The sequence below is a fragment of the Nicotiana sylvestris genome, chromosome 6 (assembly GCF_000393655.2).
Source record: "Nicotiana sylvestris chromosome 6, ASM39365v2, whole genome shotgun sequence".
NCBI lineage: Eukaryota > Viridiplantae > Streptophyta > Magnoliopsida > Solanales > Solanaceae > Nicotiana > Nicotiana sylvestris.
Genome location: NC_091062.1, coordinates 135,924,904 through 135,948,958, shown reverse-complemented (window position 1 = coordinate 135,948,958; position 24,055 = coordinate 135,924,904). Strand labels below are relative to the sequence as shown.

At 37.4% G+C, this 24,055-nt stretch overlaps 1 protein-coding gene and 1 non-coding gene across 4 annotated transcripts; both read right to left on the bottom strand.

Moving 5' to 3' along the window:
• Positions 1–1,163: 1,163 nt before the first annotated feature.
• LOC104247532 (structural maintenance of chromosomes protein 3) lies at positions 1,164–24,002 on the bottom strand. Of its 3 annotated transcripts, none has more exons than XM_009803575.2 (30): positions 23,880–24,002; positions 23,537–23,580; positions 23,331–23,406; positions 23,210–23,248; positions 23,041–23,108; positions 22,876–22,947; positions 20,749–20,828; positions 20,584–20,662; positions 20,402–20,519; positions 20,161–20,336; positions 19,487–19,732; positions 19,262–19,383; positions 18,664–18,808; positions 15,951–16,123; positions 15,745–15,844; positions 14,651–14,787; positions 9,212–9,413; positions 8,739–8,826; positions 8,505–8,654; positions 6,917–7,068; positions 6,646–6,837; positions 6,382–6,565; positions 6,234–6,304; positions 6,014–6,165; positions 4,469–4,637; positions 4,220–4,366; positions 2,575–2,667; positions 1,961–2,135; positions 1,677–1,866; positions 1,164–1,451 (listed from the first exon to the last, which is right to left on the bottom strand). In XM_009803575.2, exons 2-29 carry the CDS (start codon positions 23,549–23,551, stop codon positions 1,682–1,684), a joined length of 3,606 nt encoding a protein of 1,201 aa, XP_009801877.1. In that variant the 5' UTR covers positions 23,552–23,580; positions 23,880–24,002; the 3' UTR covers positions 1,164–1,451; positions 1,677–1,681. The 3 variants fall into 3 exon arrangements, with proteins under 3 accessions (XP_009801877.1, XP_009801893.1, XP_009801883.1); XM_009803591.2 differs by having other exon boundaries at positions 1,164–1,442; XM_009803581.2 differs by having other exon boundaries at positions 23,718–23,883.
• Positions 17,975–18,078, bottom strand: LOC138872310 (U6 spliceosomal RNA). The gene has a single exon (XR_011400768.1). It is a non-coding gene; the product is annotated as a U6 spliceosomal RNA (small nuclear RNA).
• Positions 24,003–24,055: the final 53 nt, after the last annotated feature.

The following is a 24,055-nucleotide window of genomic DNA, read 5'->3' as shown; positions in this document are numbered from 1 at the left end:
TACTTAGGACCAAAAGATACGTGAAAGGATGAAAACACAAATTCCGAAAGAAAAAAATGGAAAAAAGAAAAGGAGTTACATATCAGATGTTTAAGGCCATAAATGGGAAGAAGCCTGCTTATATCATTTTGGAAAAAGAAAACCAGTCTTAGATTAGGGGATGAGAAGAAATATAATGACACCGTTAGATTTCCATATGGACACGTGCCATCAATCAAGCTGGAGCATTAAGTAATGGAGCTAATCCCAACCCCAAATATGTATCTTGATTCTTCAAGCCAGAATATTGGTCGCCGCAGTTTTCAAGTGCTTTTCATGTTTGAATTTTGATGCGGCCGTGATAACAGATCTTTACTTAAATCATATTTATGTTACCAATTTAAAAGGCATTAAATTTTAGAATCAACTAGTTCAGTAACCCTTTGCAAATTTACTTTTAGTTTTATGTCTCTTTTCAAAAGAAATCATTATTCTCACATACAACATTTGAAAATAACACACAAGAAATCTTTGCAAGATCATAGGGTTACATTCAACCATTTCCTCTAAATATTGTTTCTTGTTCATGCACAGAAATTTAAGCTCACTAATGAAATCAACATTGCAGTCCCACCAAAGGAACTTCTAGGTAGAGATAGTGCCCATTGGCACTTTTGGGCCCCGTCTTTAGAAAATAGCCATCTCAAGTAAAAGGCTTCAGGATATGTTGGCTGTACATAATCGTGAGTACTGACTACTGAGTACAGGCTCCACTAAAGTATTACTTTCCATGGCTACTATGACGGTCACTGCAAAAACACACATTTTGTACCAAAACCCTTATAATCGCGATTAATAAAGTTACCACGTAAAATTGGCACGGAAAACCTCATTTACTGTCTTTCGTGCATGATTCACTCTTATTGCTGGTAAATAGATGGTTCTGAGACCAAGACAATGATCATTTAGTCCCTAGTTTCTATTTCAATTCTATCCGTTGACGTTTTACAAGGTTATCTCATTTCTGTATCACCCTAAAAAGGAAGAAGTGCATCATCGGTTGCACCCAACAATTTCGAATAATCTTAGATGTAGCACTGCACTGTTAGTTGTGAACATACAGAACCCATCCTACATCTGCTTCCATCACCAAACTTTCCCCCGAAATCAAAGAGCCCAAAATATTGAACATAATGGAGTAGATGATAAACAAAGCGTCTCTGTTCATACATTACATACATAACTGCGTTTTTATAAGAGAACACTACATCAACAAAGTGTAACATTTACAGAAATAGGAGATCAATACCCATTAGCACTATGCTCTCTTTAAGTTAGCATCAGTATTCCACAAAACTAACAATATTCAGCATATCCTACAATGAAGCATCAGCTAGACAAGTAGAGGAATGGCAGAATATCTGTCCAAGTTATGAAAAAGCTTCACCTGCCATCCATTCCTCCTGTACCACCTTACCAGAAAATAAATTAACACCAATTAGACAACTTCAATAGATTAACTGAACACAAATAAAAAATCTTTCCATCCTAAATTTTACTTTTCAAATTCCCTAATACTATTTTCTTACTGAAAGATAGGAGGCTGGAATTGTGACGATTATGGTGGCTCCTATTGACTATATCCCCAAGAATTTTTCTGGGGATACATCAACAATTTTATCATATATAATGCTCACCTCAATCAGTTATGAGATTGATCATGCTCAATAAAATCTAAGGCATCGTCCCTGGAGATAACGTTGACACGGCTAACTCTATTTTTGTGTATCACACCATATATCTTATCAGCCACTTTCACAAGCTCCGGCCGGAATGTCGTCGTAATAAATTGTGTGCTGCCCCTGTCTGCCAAATCACGAACCATATCTAGAAAATTATAGTCAAAGGATAAAAGGAAGTATACATGGAGACTGTAGAGAGAGAAGGAGGAATGCAGGAAATAATTTTAACTCTAGGATACTCCCCACGGCTGTTCTGTATTGAGGATCTAGTGCTGCATCTATCTCATCAAAAAGATAAAATGGGGCAGGATCACATCTTTGTATGGCAAATATAAGTGCCAGCGCTACCACAGTTTTCTGACCACCTGATAACTGTTTCATTGACTGTGTTTCTCCTTGTCCAGTGAAGGACACCTACAGCAAGAACATTGAGTTAGAGGAAAATTCAACTGAAGTGCCAATTGAAAATTGCAGAGTCTGTAACTTTTTGACACACTATCTTTGTGCTGTTCATATTTTATAAAAATTTGACCCTTATCCCCAAAAAGCAAGTACCAATTGAAAATGAGCTAACAAGATGCATATTTCAAAGTAATTTTTGGAACAGCACAACATTTCCATGACCATAATTTTTTTGAGTGATTTTTTTTTTGATTAGGTAAATAATTTTATTAACAATTGGGGACTAACCCCGTATACAAGCCGTATACCTGAAAATGAACGTATTTTAATTTTTTTGCGTGATTGTCAGAAGTATTACTCCAATATAGAATTCAAAAACGAAGAGATGGTCTCGTCGACAATACTGCATCAACAAACAGCAGATGATATAAGAAGGTACGAAATTACATGCCTTCACTTTCACACCAATATATTTCTCAACCCTTCCCTCCATATCAGCACGAGGCTCATCATCATCAGGATCATTGTCATCGTCCTCGCCATCCTAGAAACAACACAAAAGACACCAATGATCCTCATCATTCAAGAAATTCAACTTGCAAGATTCATGTAGTTCCAGAAACTCATCCTTACAAAAAATGTGTAAATTGCCATTTTATATATGCATCTGATAATGATAAATAGCCGAGTTAACATATTTACTCATTTATAAATTATGGAAGAGTATTGTATCAGCTTAGTATTGCTTAGTGACAATTTTATATGCAATACTTAAAGGACACCTACAGGATCATATCACACATGTTTCCGGGACCATCAATTGTGTTTTCTTATCTTTATCCTGTCATATTCTCAAAAGTCTCAAAGACGCATTAAGTTTTTGAATACAAGTTCAAGAGATTTTGTGTAAAATCGTTCTAAAGCCTCTATTATTGAGATAAAGATTAAAAATGATCCAAGAACTGTTTCCTTGTTGATCAGAGGTCTATGCAACTTTATTAATTGTCATTAGAGAGAGGTACCAAGACACCATAGAAGATTGCTGTTGAATGTGGTTAGTTTTTGAGTTTTTCATGTTTTTAGCTTTCAGACTAAACATGAAACGCAGAGGCGGCAAAGAAATATTCCCATTTTAATGGTGGAACTCAATGGTTTTATGAAATGAGAACATGTGCACCAAAAAATGCCATTAGTCCTAGGAAGTCAAATTGAAAATGTGGAATAAAAGTAGGGAAATGCAATCCAAAAGTGCATATTATTGGACATAAATACTTGGAAATTACAATCACAAAAATTAAGAATCAGGAAAGCCACTCATGTAAACTTTTGTGTTTTTTTTTTTTTTTTTGGAGAGGAACACTTGTAAAGTATTATATACTATAGTTATGTCAAACACTGTCTTTAACGTACTATTCCATTTATTATGGCCTCTGTATCTCTTCATTTTCAATGGACAATTTATTGGAATCGTCCTTCGAAGTTTGAGTTCTAGCTATATGTAATCTACTGAATACTCCATATGAATGAGAGATACTTCGATTTCTTAAGCCAGCTAAGCATTCAAGAAGTTCACCAACCAATATACTTTTCCTCTTTCTTATATTGCCAATCCTATTAGTCTGTTGTTTTTCAAAAAAATTCCTCTCAAATAATTTGTTGAGCACCGTCTATTGAGTTTCTGTTTGTTTAGCTCATTTACATCAGTTGTGATAAGTTTCAATGACAAAGTAGAGGAAAGGAATGGTTGTCATTCTACGCAATATAATTCATCTTCCACTGTCGAGGGGTACATGGCCATATGTAACCATATTGATCACTCTCACTAAGACATTTTCATAATTTCTTATAAGTCTATGTTTGCACTTCGTTTTTACATCTCTACATGCGATGTTGATCTAAATGACTTTTAGAAACACTTATTTGCGTAAATATGGTTTAATTTCCATGAGACTTGTCATACAAACAAAAAGGGGATCTGTTTATTGCTAGTTTACTATAATAAGCGCTTGGAACAGAACAAGAGAAACTAGAAAAATGAGCAAGAGATAGCCCAATGGAATACACACATACTATTTTATGCAACAAACAAAACAAACCTTTTTCTTCATCATAACTAAGAACCCATGACCTCCTTGCACGAGTTGAGAGAATACTTCACGGAAATGTTTAGCCACACCCTTGAACGTGCGCTCAATTGATTCATCCTTCCTCATATCCAAAACTGATATAAGTTCCTTGATTTTCTGCCAATATTGATGCAAGGCAAATGAAGGAAGTCAAACTAAGAACTGCTATCAATACATAAACATACAAGTCCAAATCCACAAAATACACGACTTATATACCTCATCACCAGCATCTAATTCAGCTTGCCTTCTTTGGAGTTCTTCTCTTTGCTCGGTGAAATTTACATATTGATCAAGTGCTTTTTTGTTTACATGGCTGAATTGTTTCAGCTGCTCGTTACACTTGTGCAGTATCTTGTATAATTCTTTTACATTCCTTCTTTTGTACCTAGAATTTACACCCTCATTATATTTATAGCCAACTGACAATTAAACAGTTCCCACTATTATGTCAGAAGAATAAAAGCCAATGCACCTATCTAAGGTAATATACATATGTAACTTCCTTTTTTTGGGCCTAGTGCGAAATAAGATTTGAGAGGTCAAAAACGTATAAAATGCGCACGGATTATACAACTGAACACTTTGAACATCACAAGAACACAGGTTTACACTAGAAGGCATGCTTTAGAGGATCTCCGCCTTTTCTTTTATAAACTTTTAACCGCCCCCCCCCCCTCCCCCAACCACCACCACAACAAAAAAAAAGATTAAAAGGTTTAAGAGGGAAACAAGTAAAAATAACAGGTTTAAAATTATTCCTTTCATGAAGCATAGACATTAAAAAGGAACTAAAAAGAGAAGCAATTTTAACCAGCAGATAAAGGATAATAGCTTACTGCCTTACTCTTAAATACAAAATGCAGAAACACACAAGTACGAACAGGATCAAACACATATGAAAAGAGATGGAGACACAGCTGTCCTCAAGAGCTTTAAGATAAGACAGCAATCTAGACCTCAGTCTTACAAAGGTCAAATTCTTGCTTCTCACTTTCGACAACCATCAATTTTACACGATTTCTTAACTTCGTTTTGTCTAGCTGACAATGGCACCCAAATGTATCAGAAATATGTCCATACTTGAATTTCAACGTTCTGGTGCAAAAATAGAAGAGAGTTCACAGTTGACGCGATTTGTGGCATTTCAACTAGATAAAAACACTTGAAAAAATTCAAACTGGACTCATAAGACAGTTTACAATGTTTTGATGAACGATGATTTGAAAGGCACACGTTAGGCAAGATAAGGCCAAATAGCCTCAACGCAGTCATACTTTGTGAGACTATATCTTCTAATAATTTATATGCCTTAAAGGTTCTTCTACATGCAAAAAGAAGATTTTTTTGTGAGACTGAACATGCAGAAAGAAGATATTTAAAAACGCAATTTAGTCATTAGGTCTTACTCTAATACCCCATGGAGGTTTACCAAACAAACGCAATTTAGTCATTAGGTATGGAACAGCTTAGACTTCACCCTTTATGTAACTTTTTTCAATATGCCCCATATGTATCACTTTTCCTTCATTAACTAGATTTTGTAAAATAGATACGTAAAGGGCATCCTTTCAGGGAATTCACCTCTTCACCCTATAATAATAACAGTTTATGATTATTATAGTCACTAACAGTTGTACGTACATCTGCGTGTTTTTGAAAAGATCTGTCAAAATAAACAATAAAAGAAAATAAAAGCGAAATAGAGTTCTCCATATTCAAATGCCGAAAAGTATATATGCAAATTTAGAGAAGAGGCAATACGTCTCAAAGGCATCAGAAGATAAAGGACCCAGTTCCCGGATTTTCTTCGAGTACTCTTCTTGCTTGGCGAGACAAGTGTTCCGTTTACTTAGTAGCTGCTCCAATTCTCTTGCTTCATCCTGAAGTGTATTCTGATACTCATCTTCAAGAGTCTATAACAAAATCATGTATTAGTGCAAATCTAAACAGGCCATATGAAGCTGCAATATAGAATATTTACCTTCAGCTTATCCTTGTCCTGTTTAATCTTCTTGAGCCTCTTGTTTCGTTCATCTATACTTCCAGAAACCCCTGTGCAGGCCATTTTTGTATTAAGAATTTTGAATATATACAATACCAGAAGCTTCAAAATCAAATAAAGGACTCACTTGTAAGCTCTTCAGTCACATGGTCAACTAGTGACTCTGCATCCTTAAGTTCCTGATTCTTGCTCTCAACTTCACCCTGTAACATATCAACGTCGACAGAAGAATTCATCGCCACTAACTCTTGTTTTCGTCTTTCAAGATTTGTTGACAGATTCATCTCAAGCTCCTCTTTTCTGGTTTCAGTCTACAAAAGACGAGCGAAAATCAGCTACTGATTTGTATCGATATGTCATATTGATTTCAGTAATCCTGATGTCAACAAACCTCTATCCGATTTGCCCTGCACGCAATCAGCTTCTCCTTCAGAGTCGTAATTTCAGGGTTCAAGCGTGACAAAGAATCTCGCTCTTCCGGTGTTAAATGATCAACAAGTTCTGTTCCCATTTCATCTTGTTTCACAGCTATACTAGCTCTTAGCTGATCTATTTGACTCAAAATATTATCAAGCAGTTTCTCCTGCAAACATTGACAGTCTCTAATTAAAGAAGAAATGCAGTAGCGGCAAGAGCTCCAAAAGTTTTTCAAGAGGAGGCACCTTCTTTTGAAGAGCTTTTAAGATGGATTGTCTCTGTCTTTCAGCATTACCAATATCTTGTTTAAGTTGTTCTAACTCAGACTTGTCATGAGCCAGGGCAGCATCATTTTTCTGCTGCTCAGCCACAAGTTCATTAATTTTCTGGTCTATCTGTGGGAAAGGCTAAGTGAAAGCATAAAAGGTGAAGGGTATATAATGAACGTCCTTAGAACACTGGATAAATAATGCCGGTGACACCAAGAAAGGAGAACTATAAGACCTTGTTGTCGCCAGTAACATTCTAAGCCACACAAAAGAAGTGTTTGCAAAACTTTCTAAGTGAAAAGAAGTAACCGGTGCATGTCAGTACAACAAAAAAGGATATCATTATTCCAATTAATTTTGTAAAAGAAACTTGAATGGCATATACATTACTTATGCACATATTGAAGTCTCAATAAGTCTCAAGGCCCATTAACTGCTTCAATGCATTCCAAGCTCAAGTGAGGAGACTTATGTTCTAATAGTATTAGTCAATCGAGAGCATACAACGCATAGGCTACCTTTGACAAGTTTTTTCCTTTCACATTTTCCACCCTACCTTAAACTTTCTTTGGTACCTTAAGCCAGAAGAATGACTTGATTAACACGGCAGAGCTGATGCCAACCTGAAAAAATCTCCACTTTAATCCAACTTACATTAAATTAATTAACGGATTTTTCGTACGTCAAGGTCTTTAATATAAATAGCAGCTACAATGAATTTAATTCATGAGTTATGTCCACCTAGACCCCCGCAAGGAGGATATTTTAAGATTCTTCAAACGATTAAATTAAATGCAAATGATATCCACTGGATCTAATTCGCATGACATTGAACAGATCCTAGAGCAACAGCAGAATTGCTCCTTCGATGACCTTACAAGTTGGTCCTTACATGTTCGGGGCGTGGAAACAACATCTTCGCACAAAAGGAAGGGGAAGGAAATGTATGGTATACTCCCATTCTCCCCCTACCTCGCACTATCCAAGGAACACTTCATGCACGGTAAGCCCTTTAGCAAATCAAAATGATGAGAAAGAATGAACGTTTTTTTTTTAATGATGGTGGTGTCTGACCCAACTTGTATGCACCTCGACTATTCCAGTGAGTACCTGCTACCTCTCACCAGCACAGGTATCGTGTTAACTCTATCCACCAAGGCTTAGGCAGATGGGAAGAAACCACCTAGTGTTTTTTTGCCTCCGCTAGAATTTGAAGCTGAGACCTTCTGGTTCTACTACCACTTCATTGACCACTAAGCCACACCCTTAGGTGCAAAGAACACACATGTTATTATACCATTACTGAGTGTTTCATAAAAAAAAAAGTTTCTAGTTTGAATAAAAACCATATCATCTGAGTAAACCACTGGTCTTGTAACGTAGTCAAAGACTCAAAGATTTGTGATATCCCACACAAATGAGTGAAGTGTGTGAAGAAGCCAAGGGAGTTACCTTGAGCAATAGTAGAAGCAAGGATCGAAAAGAATAACACGCTAAAATAAAAAGGGTACTGAACAATTTTAAATTGTAAATTTTAGTAGAGGTTGCAACCCAGTAAGGATATCTTGAAGTTTATATCTAACTTCCTCAAGTTCACGCTCCTTCAGGTTGATGGACACTATATTCTGTTTGATGGTGCTCATAAACCTCAATTTTGAGCGTCTATAGTCATAAAATCCACCGGTCATGCCCCCCTTTTTACTAACTTGGTCACCTACATAAAGAAGTCAGGTCAGATCAGGCTAATGCAACCAAACACCAGTCAAAGTAATCACAACAAGGTGTCTCAAATTCTAACCTTCAAGAGTAATGCAGTCAAGCCCATCAGTACGAGCAACCCTGGTAGCAACATCCAGATCTTTACAAATTACTGTTCTTGCAAACACCTGGCAGAGATAAATATAGAAACTCTTAACTGGAACTAGAGACATGAGAAGTAGCAACAGCTTTACTAAATATACTAAAAGTTAAAAAGAATATAAATACAAAACGAATCAAGATGTTTATTTACAGTCCAGTCAAACTTCCAGATAACAGAGTAGAGAAGAAAAAACACAGCCACAAAAAGAAAATCCTCTTGTCTTAATCATAGAAAAAGTATATAAAGATCCAGTAGAGAACTAAATATCTGTATTATGAACAAATATTAAATTGTTCTGATTCTAAACAGATTAGGCAAGTGAAAATCTACCATGAAAGCCCACAGGACCAGCCACAAAAGACTGGTTAATTCATGACTGAAGTGATGAAACTAAAAACTTTGTAACTGACCTGCTTAAATGCTTTTTCATATACATCAGAAAACGTCAATTTCTTCACAAGCGGAATCACATCAGAGCTATTTGGATAATTAACATGTGGAGCCTTAACCCTGTTCAATGGAATAAATGTAACTCGTCCACCTTTTTGTGCATTGAGGTGTCTAATAATTTTAGTTGATGTTTCATCATTATCAACCACCACATGGAATAAGCTGCAAAGACAGAAAGAAGATGTCATGTGAGTTGTTAGAGATAGCTATGTAATTGTCCCACATTGGAATAGGAGTAGTATCCCCTTTGTATAGAGTAGCTATAAATAGCACCTCTTGTATTGCATCACATACAATATCAATATATCATATTTTCTCCCGTGCCTTCTCACATGGTATCAGAGCTATCGTGAGAGATTTATCGCTGTGCATAAATTCCAACGATTCCGGGAAGTAAAATCAGTCACCGGAACCTTTTTTTCCGGCGACTTTCAAAGTTGTTTTGCGTCTGCTTTGTCTCGGTCAGTGTTGTGCACAAAATCCAACACTACCACAAGAGTAGTCACTGTCCGGCGACCAAATCCCAGTGAAAATCTCTGGCGGTACTGTAGCTGTCCAAAGAAAATTTTCCGGCAAAGTTCCAACGTTACGTGGGCCACCTTCCGGCCATTTTTTGGCGACGACTCTTCAGGACAGATTGTTTCCCTTGCAATTCCGAGCCTACCCATCCAAGTTACACCAAATTCCGACCACTTTTTTATTTCTCCGACGTGAATAGTGATTTCAAAAAGTTGACTTCCGGCCATTTTTTTAAAAAGTTCCTTCAGAACAGTTGGGTCTTCTGGTAATTCCGATCCTACCCCTACTGTTTTTATTTCATTCCGACCACTTTGAATATTTTCCGGCTGCAACAGTAACTTTCCAACTGCTACAGTAGTTTACTATTCTGGTTCAGTGTTCCTTACTCTATTTTCAGTGGATTACAGTTGATTATTTCTCTTATTTGGTAATAATTTACAAGATGTCTTTGGGAATTGATGTTTTTGGGTCTAAAAGCATGAGTTCTGGAAACTCTAATGTTATGATTACCTCGGAACCTTTAATGGGAGGTTCAAACTACTTAGCTTGGGCTTCATCTGTCGAGTTGTGGTGTAAAGGTCAAGGTGTGCAAGATCATCTGATTAAACAGTCTAGCGAAGGAGATGAAAAGGCGATAGCGCTTTGGGCAAAAATTGATGCTCAATTATGTAGCATCTTGTGGCGTTCTATTGATTCTAAGTTGATGCCTTTGTTTCGGCCATTCCAGACATGTTATTTGGTTTGGGCAAAGGCTCGTACGTTATACACTAATGATATATCTCGCTTCTATGATGTGATATCACGGATGACAAACTTAAAGAAGCAAGAATTAGATATGTCTACTTACTTGGGTCAGGTACAGGCAGTCATGGAGGAATTTGAGACATTGATGCCAGTTTCTGCTAGTGTGTCAAAACAACAAGAGCAGCGACAGAAAATGTTTCTAGTTCTTACACTCGCTGGACTTCCTCATGATCTTGATTCAGTACGAGACCAGATTTTGGCGAGTCCGACTGTCCCTACAGTTGATGAATTATTCTCTCGATTACTTCGCCTTGCTGCAGCACCAAGTCACCCAGTGATTTCATCCCAGATACTTGATTCCTCTATTCTTGCATCCCAGACAGTGGATGTTCGGGCATCTCAAGCTATGGAGAATAGACGAGGAGGCGGTCGTTTTGGGAGATCTAGACCCAAGTGTTCTTATTGTCACAAACTTGGACACACTCGCGAAATGTGTTATTCCTTAAATGGCCGTCCACCCAAAAATGCCTACGTTGCTCAGAGCGAGACTACAGGTAACCAGGGCTTTTCTGTATCTAAAGAAGAATATAATGAGCTCCTTCAGTATCGAGCAAGTAAGCAAACATCTCCACAAGTAGCCTCAGTTGCCCAGACTGACACTCCTATTGCTGGTAATTCTTTTGCTTGTGTTTCCCAGTCTAGTACTCTTGGACCATGGGTCATGGACTCAGGCGCTTCTGATCATATCTCTGGTAATAAATCACTTTTGTCGAATATTGTATATTCACAGTCTCTTCCTACTGTTACTTTAGCCAATGGATGTCAAACTAAGGCACAAGGAGTTGGACAAGCCAACCCATTGTCTTCTATCACCCTAGATTCCGTTCTTTATGTTCCTGGTTGTCCTTTTAGTCTTGCATCTGTTAGTCGTTTGACTCGTGCCCTCAATTGTGGTATATATTTTATTGATGATTCTTTTATTATGCAGGACCGCAGTACGGGACGGACAATTGGTACAGGTCGTGAATCAGAAGGTCTTTACTACCTTAACTCGCTCAGTCCTTCCACAACATGTCTAGTTACAGATCCTCCAGATCTAATCCACAGACGTTTAGGACATCCGAGTTTATCCAAACTTCAAAAGATGGTGCCTAGTTTATCCAGTTTGTCTAGATTAGATTGTGAGTCGTGTCAGCTTGGGAAACATACCCGAGCTTCCTTTACGCGTAGTGTTGAGAGTCATGCAGAGTCTGTTTTCTCCTTGGTTCATTCTGATATATGGGGTCCTAGTAGAGTCAGTTCAACCTTGGGATTTCGTTATTTTGTTAGCTTTATTGATGATTACTCAAGATGTACTTGGCTTTTCTTAATGAAAGATCGTTCTGAGTTATTCTCTATATTCCAGAGTTTTTGTGCTGAAATCAAAAACCAATTTGGTGTCTCTATCCGCATTTTTCGCAGTGATAATGCCTTAGAATATGTATCTTCTCAGTTTCAGCAGTTTATGTCTTCTCATGGAATTATTCATCAGACATCTTGTCCTTATACCCCTCAGCAAAATGGGGTTGCAGAAAGAAAGAATAGGCACCTTATTGAGACTGCTCGCACACTTCTAATTGAGTCTCGTGTTCCGCTGCGTTTTTGGGGCGATGCAGTTCTCACAGCTTGTTATTTGATTAATAGGATGCCTTCATCTCCCATCAAGGGTCAGATTCCACATTCAATATTGTTTCCCCAGTCAGCCTTATACCCTCTTCCACCTCGGGTTTTTGGGAGCACATGTTTTGTTCATAACTTAGCCCCGGGGAAAGATAAGTTAGCTCCTCGTGCTCTCAAGTGTGTCTTCCTTGGTTATTCTCGTGTTCAGAAGGGATATCATTGTTATTCACCTGATCTTCATAGGTACCTTATGTCAGCTGACGTCACATTTTTCGAGTCTAAACCTTTCTTCACAACTGATGTCACTTTTGTTGACCACCATGACATATCTGAGGTCTTACCTATACCGACTTTTAAGGAGTTTAGTAATCCTCCTCCACCTTCAACCACAGAGGTTTCACCCATACCAACTTTTGAGGAGTCCAGTGTTATCCCTCCTAGTTCCCCGGCCACAGGAACACCACTCGACTTATCAACGTCGTTCGCGCCCTACATCAGGCCCATCTGGTTCTCGTCCTGCACCTGACACGGCTCCTACTGCGGATCCTGCTCCTAGTACACCGATTGCACTTCGAAAAGGTATACGGGCCACACTAAACCCTAATCCTCATTATGTTGGTTTGAGTTATCATCGTCTGTCATCTCCCCATTATGCTTTTATATCTTCATTGTCCTCGGTTTCCATCCCTAAGTCTACAGGTGAAGCATTGTCTCATCCAGGATGGCGACAGGCTATGAGTGACGAGATGTCTGCTTTACATACAAGTGGTACATGGGAGCTTGTTCCTCTTCCTTCAGGTAAATCTACCGTTGGTTGTCGTTGGGTTTATGCAGTCAAAGTTGGTCCCGATGGCCAGATTGATCGACTTAAGGCACGTCTTGTTGCCAAAGGATACACTCAAATATTTGGGCTAGATTACAGTGATACCTTCTCTCCAGTGGCTAAAGTGGCATCAGTTCGCCTTTTTCTATCCATGGCTGCAGTTCGTCATTGGCCCCTCTATCAGTTGGACATTAAGAATGCCTTTCTTCATGGTGATCTTGAGGATGAGGTTTATATGGAGCAACCACCTGGTTTTATTGCTCAGGGGGAGTCTCGTGGCCTTGTATGTCGCTTGCGTCGGTCACTTTATGGTCTAAAGCAGTCTCCTCGAGCCTGGTTTGGTAAGTTCAGCACGGTTATCCAGGAGTTTGGCATGACTCGTAGTGAAGCTGATCACTCTGTGTTTTATTGCCACTCTGCTTCAAGTCTATGTATTTATCTGGTAGTCTATGTTGATGATATTGTTATTACGGGCAATGATCAGGATGGTATTACTAATCTGAAGCAGCATCTCTTCCAGCACTTTCAAACTAAGGATCTAGGCAGATTGAAGTACTTTCTAGGTATTGAGGTTGCTCAATCTAGCTCAGGTATTGTTATTTCTCAAAGGAAATATGTGTTAGACATTCTTGAGGAAACAGGGATGACAGGTTGCAGACCTGTTGACACGCCGATGGATCCGAATTCTAAACTTCTGCCTGGACAGGGGGAGCCGCTTAGCGATCCTGCAAGCTATAGGCGGCTGGTTGGTAAATTAAATTATCTCACAGTGACTAGGCCCGACATTTCTTATCCTGTGAGTGTTGTAAGTCAGTTTATGAATTCTCCCTGTGATAGTCATTGGGATGCAGTTGTCCGCATTATCCGGTATATAAAATCGGCTCCAGGTAAAGGATTACTGTTTGAGGATCGAGGTCATGAGCAGATCGTTGGGTACTCGGATGCTGATTGGGCAGGATCACCTTCTGATAGACGTTCTACGTCTGGATATTGTGTTTTAGTAGGAGGAAATTTGGTGTCCTGGAAAAGTAAGAAACAGAATGTAGTTGCTCGGTCTAGTGCAGAAGCAGAATACCGAGCAATGGCTATGGCAACATGTGAACTAGTCTGGACCAAACAATTGCTCAAGGAGTTGAAATTTGGTGAAATCAGTCGGATGGAACTTGTGTGCGATAATCAAGCTGCACTTCATATTGCATCAAATCCGGTGTTTCATGAGAGAACTAAACACATTGAGATTGATTGTCACTTCGTCAGAGAAAAGATACTCTCAGGAGATATTACTACGAAGTTTGTGAGATCGAATGATCAACTTGCAGATATTTTCACCAAGTCCCTCACTAGTCCTCGCATTGATTATATATGTAACAAGCTCGGTACATATGATTTATATGCTCCGGCTTGAGGGGGAGTGTTAGAGATAGCTATGTAATTGTCCCACATTGGAATAGGAGTAGTATCCCCTTTGTATAGAGTAGCTATAAATAGCACCTCTTGTATTGCATCACATACAATATCAATATATCATATTTTCTCCCGTGCCTTCTCACATGAGTATAAGCATTGAATATATGCAAAGTAGCGTTACAGCTTGGCAAGCTGCATAAGACAATAATCAGCAGCTTGTTGTTCTTGGAAGAACTTTGATCAATACCTGTTTCCAGCAGTAACTTCAACAGCCGTAAAAAACTTTTCGTCACATACAAGCAACTCAAAAATCGGGCCAAATACTCCAGAGATTTCATACTCTCTGCATATCCTCCTCACAGAATTCAGACCCCTTCTGATATCCTGAGAATTAAAAAAAAATAGAATGAAAAATCTAGAATCTTTACAGTGCAGGAATACATGCCATTTCGGGTAAGTTGGAACAAAGAAATGACATAGTATTCACCCGTCCCAGTTTTATCTTCTATTCCTACTTCTCAGAACGAAGATCTAACAACTACGGACAAGCATAGGAATGCTGTCTCAGACAATATCATGAGAGAAATAAATGTAAGATGCTTTGAAAATGAGAAGACCCTAATTCAGGGAGTCAAAATTTTAAACATATCAAGGTTTTTTTTCTTAAGTTTACTTAAGAAGTATGTAGGATGGACTTAAGAGCCTATCCACTTTCCAGGCTCATTTGACCTATCACAGTTTGTATTCTTTTGTGCATTCCCCATTTTTATGTTAGTTCTTATAGTAGCTGTACATATTAACCTACGTAAGTTCTTTCCAGTGATCTTATCTTTTAACATAATAGACCTCATATTATACTAGACTTAGCATGTCTCTCATGAATAGGTTTGTAGGTTGTGACACAAAATACCTATATTTCACTGATACATCACAGTTCCTGGGATATTTGATTTCTTTTGCCCCAGAAAATTTTAGTTCTTCAACTACCTCAACTCGTGATAACAATCACTTAGGAACTGGTTTAGGCTCAAGAGTCGAGACCAAGGCACTCCACTGGACCATCCTCCCAGGTGAACACATAATGCCCATTACATGCATTTACGACAACACCTACTGATAACAGGAGCAATTCGAAGCACCAAACTGACCAACAAAAAGTTGGATAAACAACATGGTACAGACTTCATACCAGGACATTTGGCAATCGAGTGTTAAATATTAGACGACCAGATTACTTATCATTGATGAAATCAACGGCAAAACGAAAAGTACCAAGCTAGTAAGGTTGAGACTATATAACCCATGAATGTTACATAGATACATGTCAAAGCAGTTACTCACACCAGGAGTTGCATGATCTAGGCTTTTTTCTGCCTTCACAACTTCAGCCTTGAGCCGTTCAATTTCAGTAGTGAGCTCGGTTTCCTGTGTCCACAAGGACCTGAACGAACACACAAGTACGAAGTTGTAGAATTCAGATATTTCTAGATAAATAATGCTGTTCAAAAACACTCATATAAACCTAACAAACTGAAATATAATCATACTTCCTCTCATCATGCATCTTGTCTCTCTCCACTTTATACTGATTATAAGCATTTCGATAGCCAGATATGAGGATTTCTTTTTTGTCCATTTCAACTCTACGATGCTTGATTATATCATCTTGATCTCTCATGTCTTTTTTGAGCTGATCAATTTCATCTCTAAGCTTTCTCTCCTGAGATAGAAAAAGGAATAAAGACAATTAAGTATAGAATCATAATGATCACATTAAGTATTAACCTTTTCCTCATTATTGTGGTTAACGTGACGCTTCTTATTTAAGGTGAACAACAGAAGACAAACAAACATTGACAAGAGAGAAAAAGGAGCTTGCAACTAAACGATGCATATGAGTTATGACAGGAATAATCAAGGACACAAAAAGGACGAGATCAATAACCTCTAAGATGTATTGAGTGAGAGTGAAGAAATAAAGATAGTCAGTCAACAAAAGCAGCCTAGTTCCATGAGTATGAAAAGGATATTAGTTGATTATGAACAATTATTGTTGGCTAAATAATTTGATCCCCCCCCCCCCTTTTAAAGTAAAAGATAGGAACAGAACTGGTTAAGAATGGGTGGCACTATCCCAGCCCGGATCCAGCCAGGTTCTATTGATCATGTCCCCTTCCCAACAATTGTACCTTGTCTTACGGCGTCTTTGGCTTTACGATAGAAAGCTTGCTTAGATATTTTGAAAGAAATCTAGTATGCTAAGCGTAATAAGAAAGAAGACATCTAGAAAGTGGATCTGCCAGAATTTATTTGCAGGTCTAGAACCTACAGATGGTCAAACATCGCAGCTAAGAGGAACTTTCAGCTGGTTAATAGATGCTACTTATGCCTACAAAATGCAGAATCTATCAACCATTTATTTTAGCACTGTCCAGTAGCTGCAGATATGGAATGTATTAGTAGCAATCTTGGGATTAAGTTGGGCTCGACCTCGAGACATCACGAGGCAGTGGAAGGTTGGAATATGTGGAAAGTTGACAAAGCCAGCAAGTACTTTTGGTGCCATTGGCAAGAAAAGAATAGCAGATGTTTTAATGGCATATCAACTCCAAATCACTCTTTAAAAGCTAAATGGCTTTTGTATCTTTTTAGTTGGAATATTCTCTCCCCTGTTAATAATGCTGTCTCCCTCCTAGATTTTATCAGTTCATTTACTCTTAAGCTTAATCCCTATACCTTTTGCTTTTCTGGTTAGCTCCCTGGGCTGAGTACTGTAACAATGTATTGGAGCTAACATCTACTTATCTTTGTAATTTTGCATCTTCTTGATGCCAGCAATGAAACACCTTATTTCATCCAAAAAAAATAAAAATAATCCCCAGTGCCATCTAACTTAAATTTAAGACATCTGCTTGCTCTGATCCACATTGGATATATGTCCAACTATGCCTAAAATCTGAACTTGTCAGAGCAAGTGGTATATATACTTAATATATCCTCCTAATTCTTCATCAGCTAAGAAGCATGCTAATTGGTTTCAAATTATATTTGGAATCTTCTTTTCAAAGCAGAAAACAGCCTTGTTTGGCTTAGAAAACAAAATCAGTTTTCATAATACCAAATTATATTGGTTTCCGAAAATAAAAACCAACTCAAACTCAGTTCTCCTAACTAAATAGTTTGATATCTAAAAAACAATCTATTCCAAGCAGTTACTCTCTAGAAAACCAAGATAGTCTAAACGCAATCTAAAACCAAAGTAGTTCTCCAAAAATGTTTTCCAGATGTATTTTTCAGAAAAAATACTTGTAAAGAAAACATCTTTTGAAAATCAATTCTACCAAAAACTAGACCAAAATGAATCCCAAAACACTATTAAATTAACTAACGTTTAAAGGACTTCATATAGCCGACGCCAACTTGTTTGGGACTGAAGCATAATTGTTCTTGTTGTTGACCTGAGATGAGTTGAGATGAGTTTAAATGGAGAAACATGATCAGTGCAGATTCAAATAACCAACCCCGACTTGCTTGGGCCTGATGCATATTAGTTGTTTTATAAGATAAGGTAGAAGATTTGGACCATTTCTCGATTTGTGCATGTCAATTGTCATCCTTGTGCAGGGGCCATGCTAATCTTCTCCCTGTCGTTCCAATATGTAATCACTAAATTCCTTTCCCTTCCCATTACTTTTGGCCAATCATAAGTATCCAAATCCTCCATAACCATATTCCAATGATCGTTAGCAATTAATTTATTAGCAAAACCCAACCAATAGTGTAGTGGCCCCATAACAGAAATTAGAAATTTCCACAAATCACAATACATCACATATTATCCAGCCTCAAGAACAGCTAAGTCTCCCACTTCCTTGGACCCTTTATGTCTTGGGCTGATGGCCATCCTTCATGTATCACTTTTACCGAAAAGAATTCTCCATCTTTCTGGGGAACCATAAGAAACGGAACCCTAACATTGTTAATCTTTCCCTGCACTCATATGCATCGCCTACATTCTAAACTTGGTGCCTTTACATATACTTTATTGATCGTAAGTTTTTTATCTTACTATTTGTAAATGCATTAGCATCAACAAGGTCAAATATTAGGCATATATTGATAAAAACCCTCCAAAGCGATAACACACTTTAAGTACACATATACCAGAGAGTCCTCAACCATTCATAAATCAAAGGCTTGAAGAGTAAGAAAAACGACAAAATAGCTCCATGTGCTAACAATTTTAACAAGGAATATTACCTGTGTTACATTTGAAGATAAAACTCGTTCATATTCATCAATTTCCTTCTGTAGCCATTTGTCCCTGGCAGCTTTGCTTGCAAATTGGGTGGCACGGCCTTGTTTCTGATAAAGAATGCTAAGTTTCTTTTCACTATCCATAATCCTATTCAAGACACCAAGATTGTTAAATCTACAGTGACGACCAGCATAAAAGGAAAACGAAACCAGGAAAAGGATAAAAGGCATAGCACACAGTATGAAACAAATTGACCAATATTTTGCAATCTTGTTTCACATATAGCTATATTGCATGAACTTCAGCATTACGCCAGACTGATACAAGTAGGATTAAACTTACACAAAATATTTAAGTATCAGAAGCAACCAGCAAGAAATTAGCAAACACGCATTGATGATTTTTCTTTTTGTCCTCGATGAAATAGTTTAATGAAGCATAAGATTGATAACACATTTGTCTTTCTTGAAACTTCATATGCTCGAGGACCAGAACTCGTTCTGGTAGCAAGAATAAAAAGTTAATGGTTTATTCTAATTTCTCGAAATTTTAGCTATCAGACTTGCTTGTTCAAAAAAGTGCCTCATACAGTCGACATACCCCCTAGTGATGTCCTCCTCCTCTTTTACTTGTTTCTCATGCAAAGGCTTGATATCATTGAGTGCATTCTTTGTTTCCTGAATTTCTCTTTCAAGAAGCATGAGTTGTTTCTGTGCATCATCCTGAAACACAGAAAGCATAAAATGACAATTTTATCCTCACAGCTATTTTAACACTATAATCTTGCAATTGAGAAGAACAATTAGTCATGCAATAAAAGAGTACTTTAGCTTTAATATTTGTAGACATCTTCTCTTGAAGGTCTTTGTAATCAAGATCAAGCTTAGCTCGCTTTCTGATAGCCTCTGTCCGCTGTTTCTCTACAGCTTCTTTCTCCTTGCTTAAAATTTGAATTTCTTTTGTCAGATCTTTGGACAACTTCTCCAGCTCCTTGGACTTTTCATGAGCCTCCAGCACACTATTATACTTCTCAGTAGAGTTCTCAGCAATTTTGGTCCGAGCCTCTTCTACCTGCAATAAAGTAGTCATATAGTAAGTGTGGATTCGTGTAAAACTGTCAAACAAGCTATTCATGATATCGAATAGGAATAATGATTATCAGGGGATACAGATTGCCATGCTTAAGCCAGATAATGGTAGAAAGTACATCTCCAAGAAACTGCTACATAGACAATTAAACAGATAGATCACAACCAATTGAAGTCCTGCATTACCATATGAATGTTAACTAAGCAAAAATAGACCAGAAGGGTGTCATAAGACAGTCACAGCAAAGTAAAAAAACCCAGATAGACAATTGCAAGTATCACAACCATCTAAACTATGATCTGTTATCATTGACAAGAACATTCACCATCAAGAGACACTCAAGTTCCCCTTTACAAAGAACCTGAATATGCTCACATTGATCTTTCAGTTCTGCTATTTGAGTACTCTACCTCATTCAATTTCTGGCGTGCGTCATGAAGTTCTTTGTCAAAAATTGTGTATTCCAGAGATTTACGCTGCTTGTCAAGCTGTTGATATTTTTTCAGTTCCTCCTTCTCTTGTTCAAGCTCGTTCAATCTCTCATCCAAGTATTGTACAACTTGAATAATTTGCTTTCTCTTGTTACCTGATTAGCAAAAATGTTAGCAACAATACATTGATATCCAAGAAGCATAAATTTTGATAACGTGCCAGTTTCCTGCATGATTTTTAAACTTTCTCGACGCCTCTCCTCATAAACACGTGTCCCTCCAATTTCCTTCAGCAGATCAAGTCGTTCTGAATCCTTCATTAACGTCAATGATGCTATCTGCAAGAAAACATGAGGAGAATATAACACATGAATAAGAAGTAGAAAAACAGTGTTAACGTACCTTTCCCTGCTGCACAACATAATAGGGATTAGAACGAGAGAACCCAGCACTTTCCAGCAAATTCTGGACCTCTGTCTTCCTGCAACACGACAAAAAATTCTATCACGCGGCTGACAGAAGATACAGTGAAAATGAGGCAATGAACAATACTTATAAAATACTTACGTGATATGTTTTCCGTCCAAAAAATACTCATCCTTCTTGAGACCGATTGTTCTTCGCAGTCGCACTTCCTCCTTATCAACCTGTCAAAAAGTATACAATTTCAACATCCACAAAGTAGTTGAATAATGAAGAAATGATGACATGCCTTTCATCCCTGTTCCAACAAAGGAAAATCACATAAACTATGGAGTTTCAAGACACAAGAGAAATTATCCAATCTTCTCATTATTTTACATTAAATATAGGCCCATTACCATATCAATAGAACCTCCTATTACATTAGAAGACAATCATCAAGAATGGCTCTATTACATGCTTCCTGGTAACTTCTTTCTTCTCCCCAAAAGAAAAACTATAAGTTCTATCAGAATTCTTTGGTAATATCCGTTGAAAACACCTCCCTTCCCCTCTAACACTCTTATCTTTATTTCTTTTTAAATGTTTCTCTCAATCAAATGAGTGACCATGATATCTTTACAGCTTTTATCTTCCTTTTTTTAATTGTTGACTTTAGAACTTTTATCTGTTGTTGAAAGATACTTTTCAAGCTTAAGTAACCTCATCTAAGGGGAGGTGGTGCTCTCTTTTTCTATCCTTTGATTCTTTTGTGTGTCGCTTACTCACATGACATGAACAAACGTTAACCCAGCTTGATTGATTCGAACCTGAGCTGCTAAATGACAATGGAGGAGCAGACGCTTAATTTTTCCAATTTCTTCAGCTACCAAATTACCATGATTTAAAGAATTCATTTAATCTGAATAAGGGGAAAAAATTATTCTACTAATAGAAAATTTCTACACCAGAGACATGATCTTAAATTACTCAAACAGTGGAAACCAGTCCTCATTTTTTTATAGGGGAGAACAACAGAGACTTTCCAGCTAGCTCTTTTTGGGTAATAAAGTACTTTTTTATTTCAGCAGTAACACAATTAACAAAAATTACAACTCCAGCATTTAACAACAAATTTCCCTTTCATTCTTTGTCAGGGAAGAAACAGTTTGCCATTTTCTTTCTTCAACAATAGGTGAAGTTTAAAGTAGATAGATGTGTTCCTCTTTTCTGATGGAACTGAAGGGTGCTAGCTGTATACTTTCCACCAGTCTTCCAAGCATTCAAGCTCCAAAACCTCCAAATAGGCTATTCCAAGTATAATCATTTTATAGGCAAAAACCTAGACAATAAACTTCCAAATCAAACTTCCAACTGAAATTTTATGAGGACATAGCTCACAGCAATAGTCTAGAAATAAGTTCCAAATTATTCAGCATGGATAGTATTTACAAGACAGAGCCCAGTTCCAATGTCTATACAAGGCATCACTTTCTGTTTGGGCATAATATAATTTTTTTTTAAATATTCTCTGTTTTTTTAATTTACAAGTGTTAAATTATCTTCATGGAGGAAAATCTATAGATGAGGAAAACAAACATAGTCGTCTACAGGTATACATCACCTTATACTCGCTTGACCAATATTTACTTGTATGCGTTCCTATCAATGCCTAAACATTGTTGGTGCTCCTAATTAAACTTTTGGCCAGCAACATATTTATAACCCCCCCCCCAAACAACAACACCTCAACCACAAACATACTGTCAATGTCCACCACCCATTAGAATCACAATCAAACACTAAGTTCAAAAGGCAAGTTCTCCTTTTCCATAATATATTTCAATTTAATACTTTTTGGCTAATCGTCGGAGCTTAAGTTAAAAGTAGTGTTTTTTTTAATATTAGAAAATTCAAGATCATCATCATACATTGTAAGCTTCGCCCTTTTCTTTTCTAATATGATAGGTAAAGCAAACTGTGAGTTTCAAAGAAGTGCTTACAGAGAGAAATGACCAAACAAGTAAAAATAGTTCAAGAACAGCATAAAATTATCTGTGGCACAGTGGCCAGCAGAAGCTAACACATCTTAAGTTCACAGGCTATTCCTGCAAACAATTGATTTTATATACTGTAGCCAAAGAATGCAACAGTGAATGGCCAAAATTATACTCCATATACAAGCCAACTCCTGCAAATTAGAAACCAGTAATGAAAAATATAGCAAGGCCAGAACAGCTTGTCCAGAACAAATTGCATGAAAATGCACGTATACCAAGTTCAACACTTTACCGGCATTCGATTGTCTGAATTATCAAATACAATTTCCACAAAAGCAGATAATACTTGGTGACCTGCTCCTTCCTGTACAGCAAAAGGGGTATATTACAAACATTATAAATGTATGAAAGGACATGAATAACTGCATTTTTTCTAAAGATTAAATACAGAACATACATGAAGAAAAGCCTGCCTTTCTTCACTGCGCAGGTTATGAAAGAGGTCGCTTACAACAAAACGGATTGCTGTGGAACAGAATAAATAAGTAAATAAGATGATAAATAAGTAAAAGTAGCATGGACTCATCAAAATAACAATATGCCAGAAAAACTTCAGGGTAACCCACCATGGAAAAAGTTAGACTTGCCAGATCCATTCGCGCCAACTGCACAGAAGAAAATTTAAAACATCTCTCAGTTAAAAAAATGTGGCACACTAAAATTCACCATGGGTATAAGTGACATTACCAACACAGTTAACTTTAGGACTAAAATCTTCAGTGGCTACTTGTTCCCGGTAGCTCTTAAACCCTTCGATAATGACCTACAATGGAAAAAATGCCCCAATACAAAAAATCACTAAGAAACAATCTTCTAAAAGTCAGCATCCGAAACATGACTATTCATACAGAAAACTGTTAACACATAATTAGGGCCATAAACTTCTAATTTACCTGTTTTATATACATGTTGACAGTCCGTGACTATTCTTCTATCTCTGCATAAGCAAACCGCAACCAAAATAAAAATAAAAAATTAATTACAGTAAGAAAGTTACCAAATCAAAAAATATTAAGATATTAAGAAAATAATACTTAAGAAGAGCTGAAAATTAGCCGAATTAAAATACATCACCTGACAGAGCACTAGTAATTAAGTAGTAGAAACTCGATGCGAACTAGTAAATAAGTAGAAACTCGATGCTAGGGTTTTTGAAAGGAAAATGAATTTTGAGTAATTGAAGCAAATATAGAGGAATTGAAAATGAGAAGTAAAATACTACTCCAGAAAACTTACCGAGAGCAAGCGAGTCGGTAATGGAGCTCCTGAACTCTGTACTGTATGTTAGAGGTGGGGCCGGGGGAGGGGGGGTATAAGTGATTGGGGTGTTTGGAGGGAATGGAAATTGGGGAGAAATGTGTTTGACAAGCTTGATTATAGGAATCATTATAGTAGTAGCAATTAACAGAAGT

Excerpts from the sequence above, each read along its gene's own strand:
- LOC104247532 (XM_009803575.2), bottom strand. Across the intron at positions 23,109-23,209 it reads CAAGTCTAACTTTTTCCATG|CAATCCGTTTTGTTGTAAGC; the intron begins GTGGGTTACCCT and ends TCTGTTCCACAG. Across the intron at positions 22,948-23,040 it reads AAAGGCAGGCTTTTCTTCAT|GAAGGAGCAGGTCACCAAGT; the intron begins GTATGTTCTGTA and ends TTTGCTGTACAG.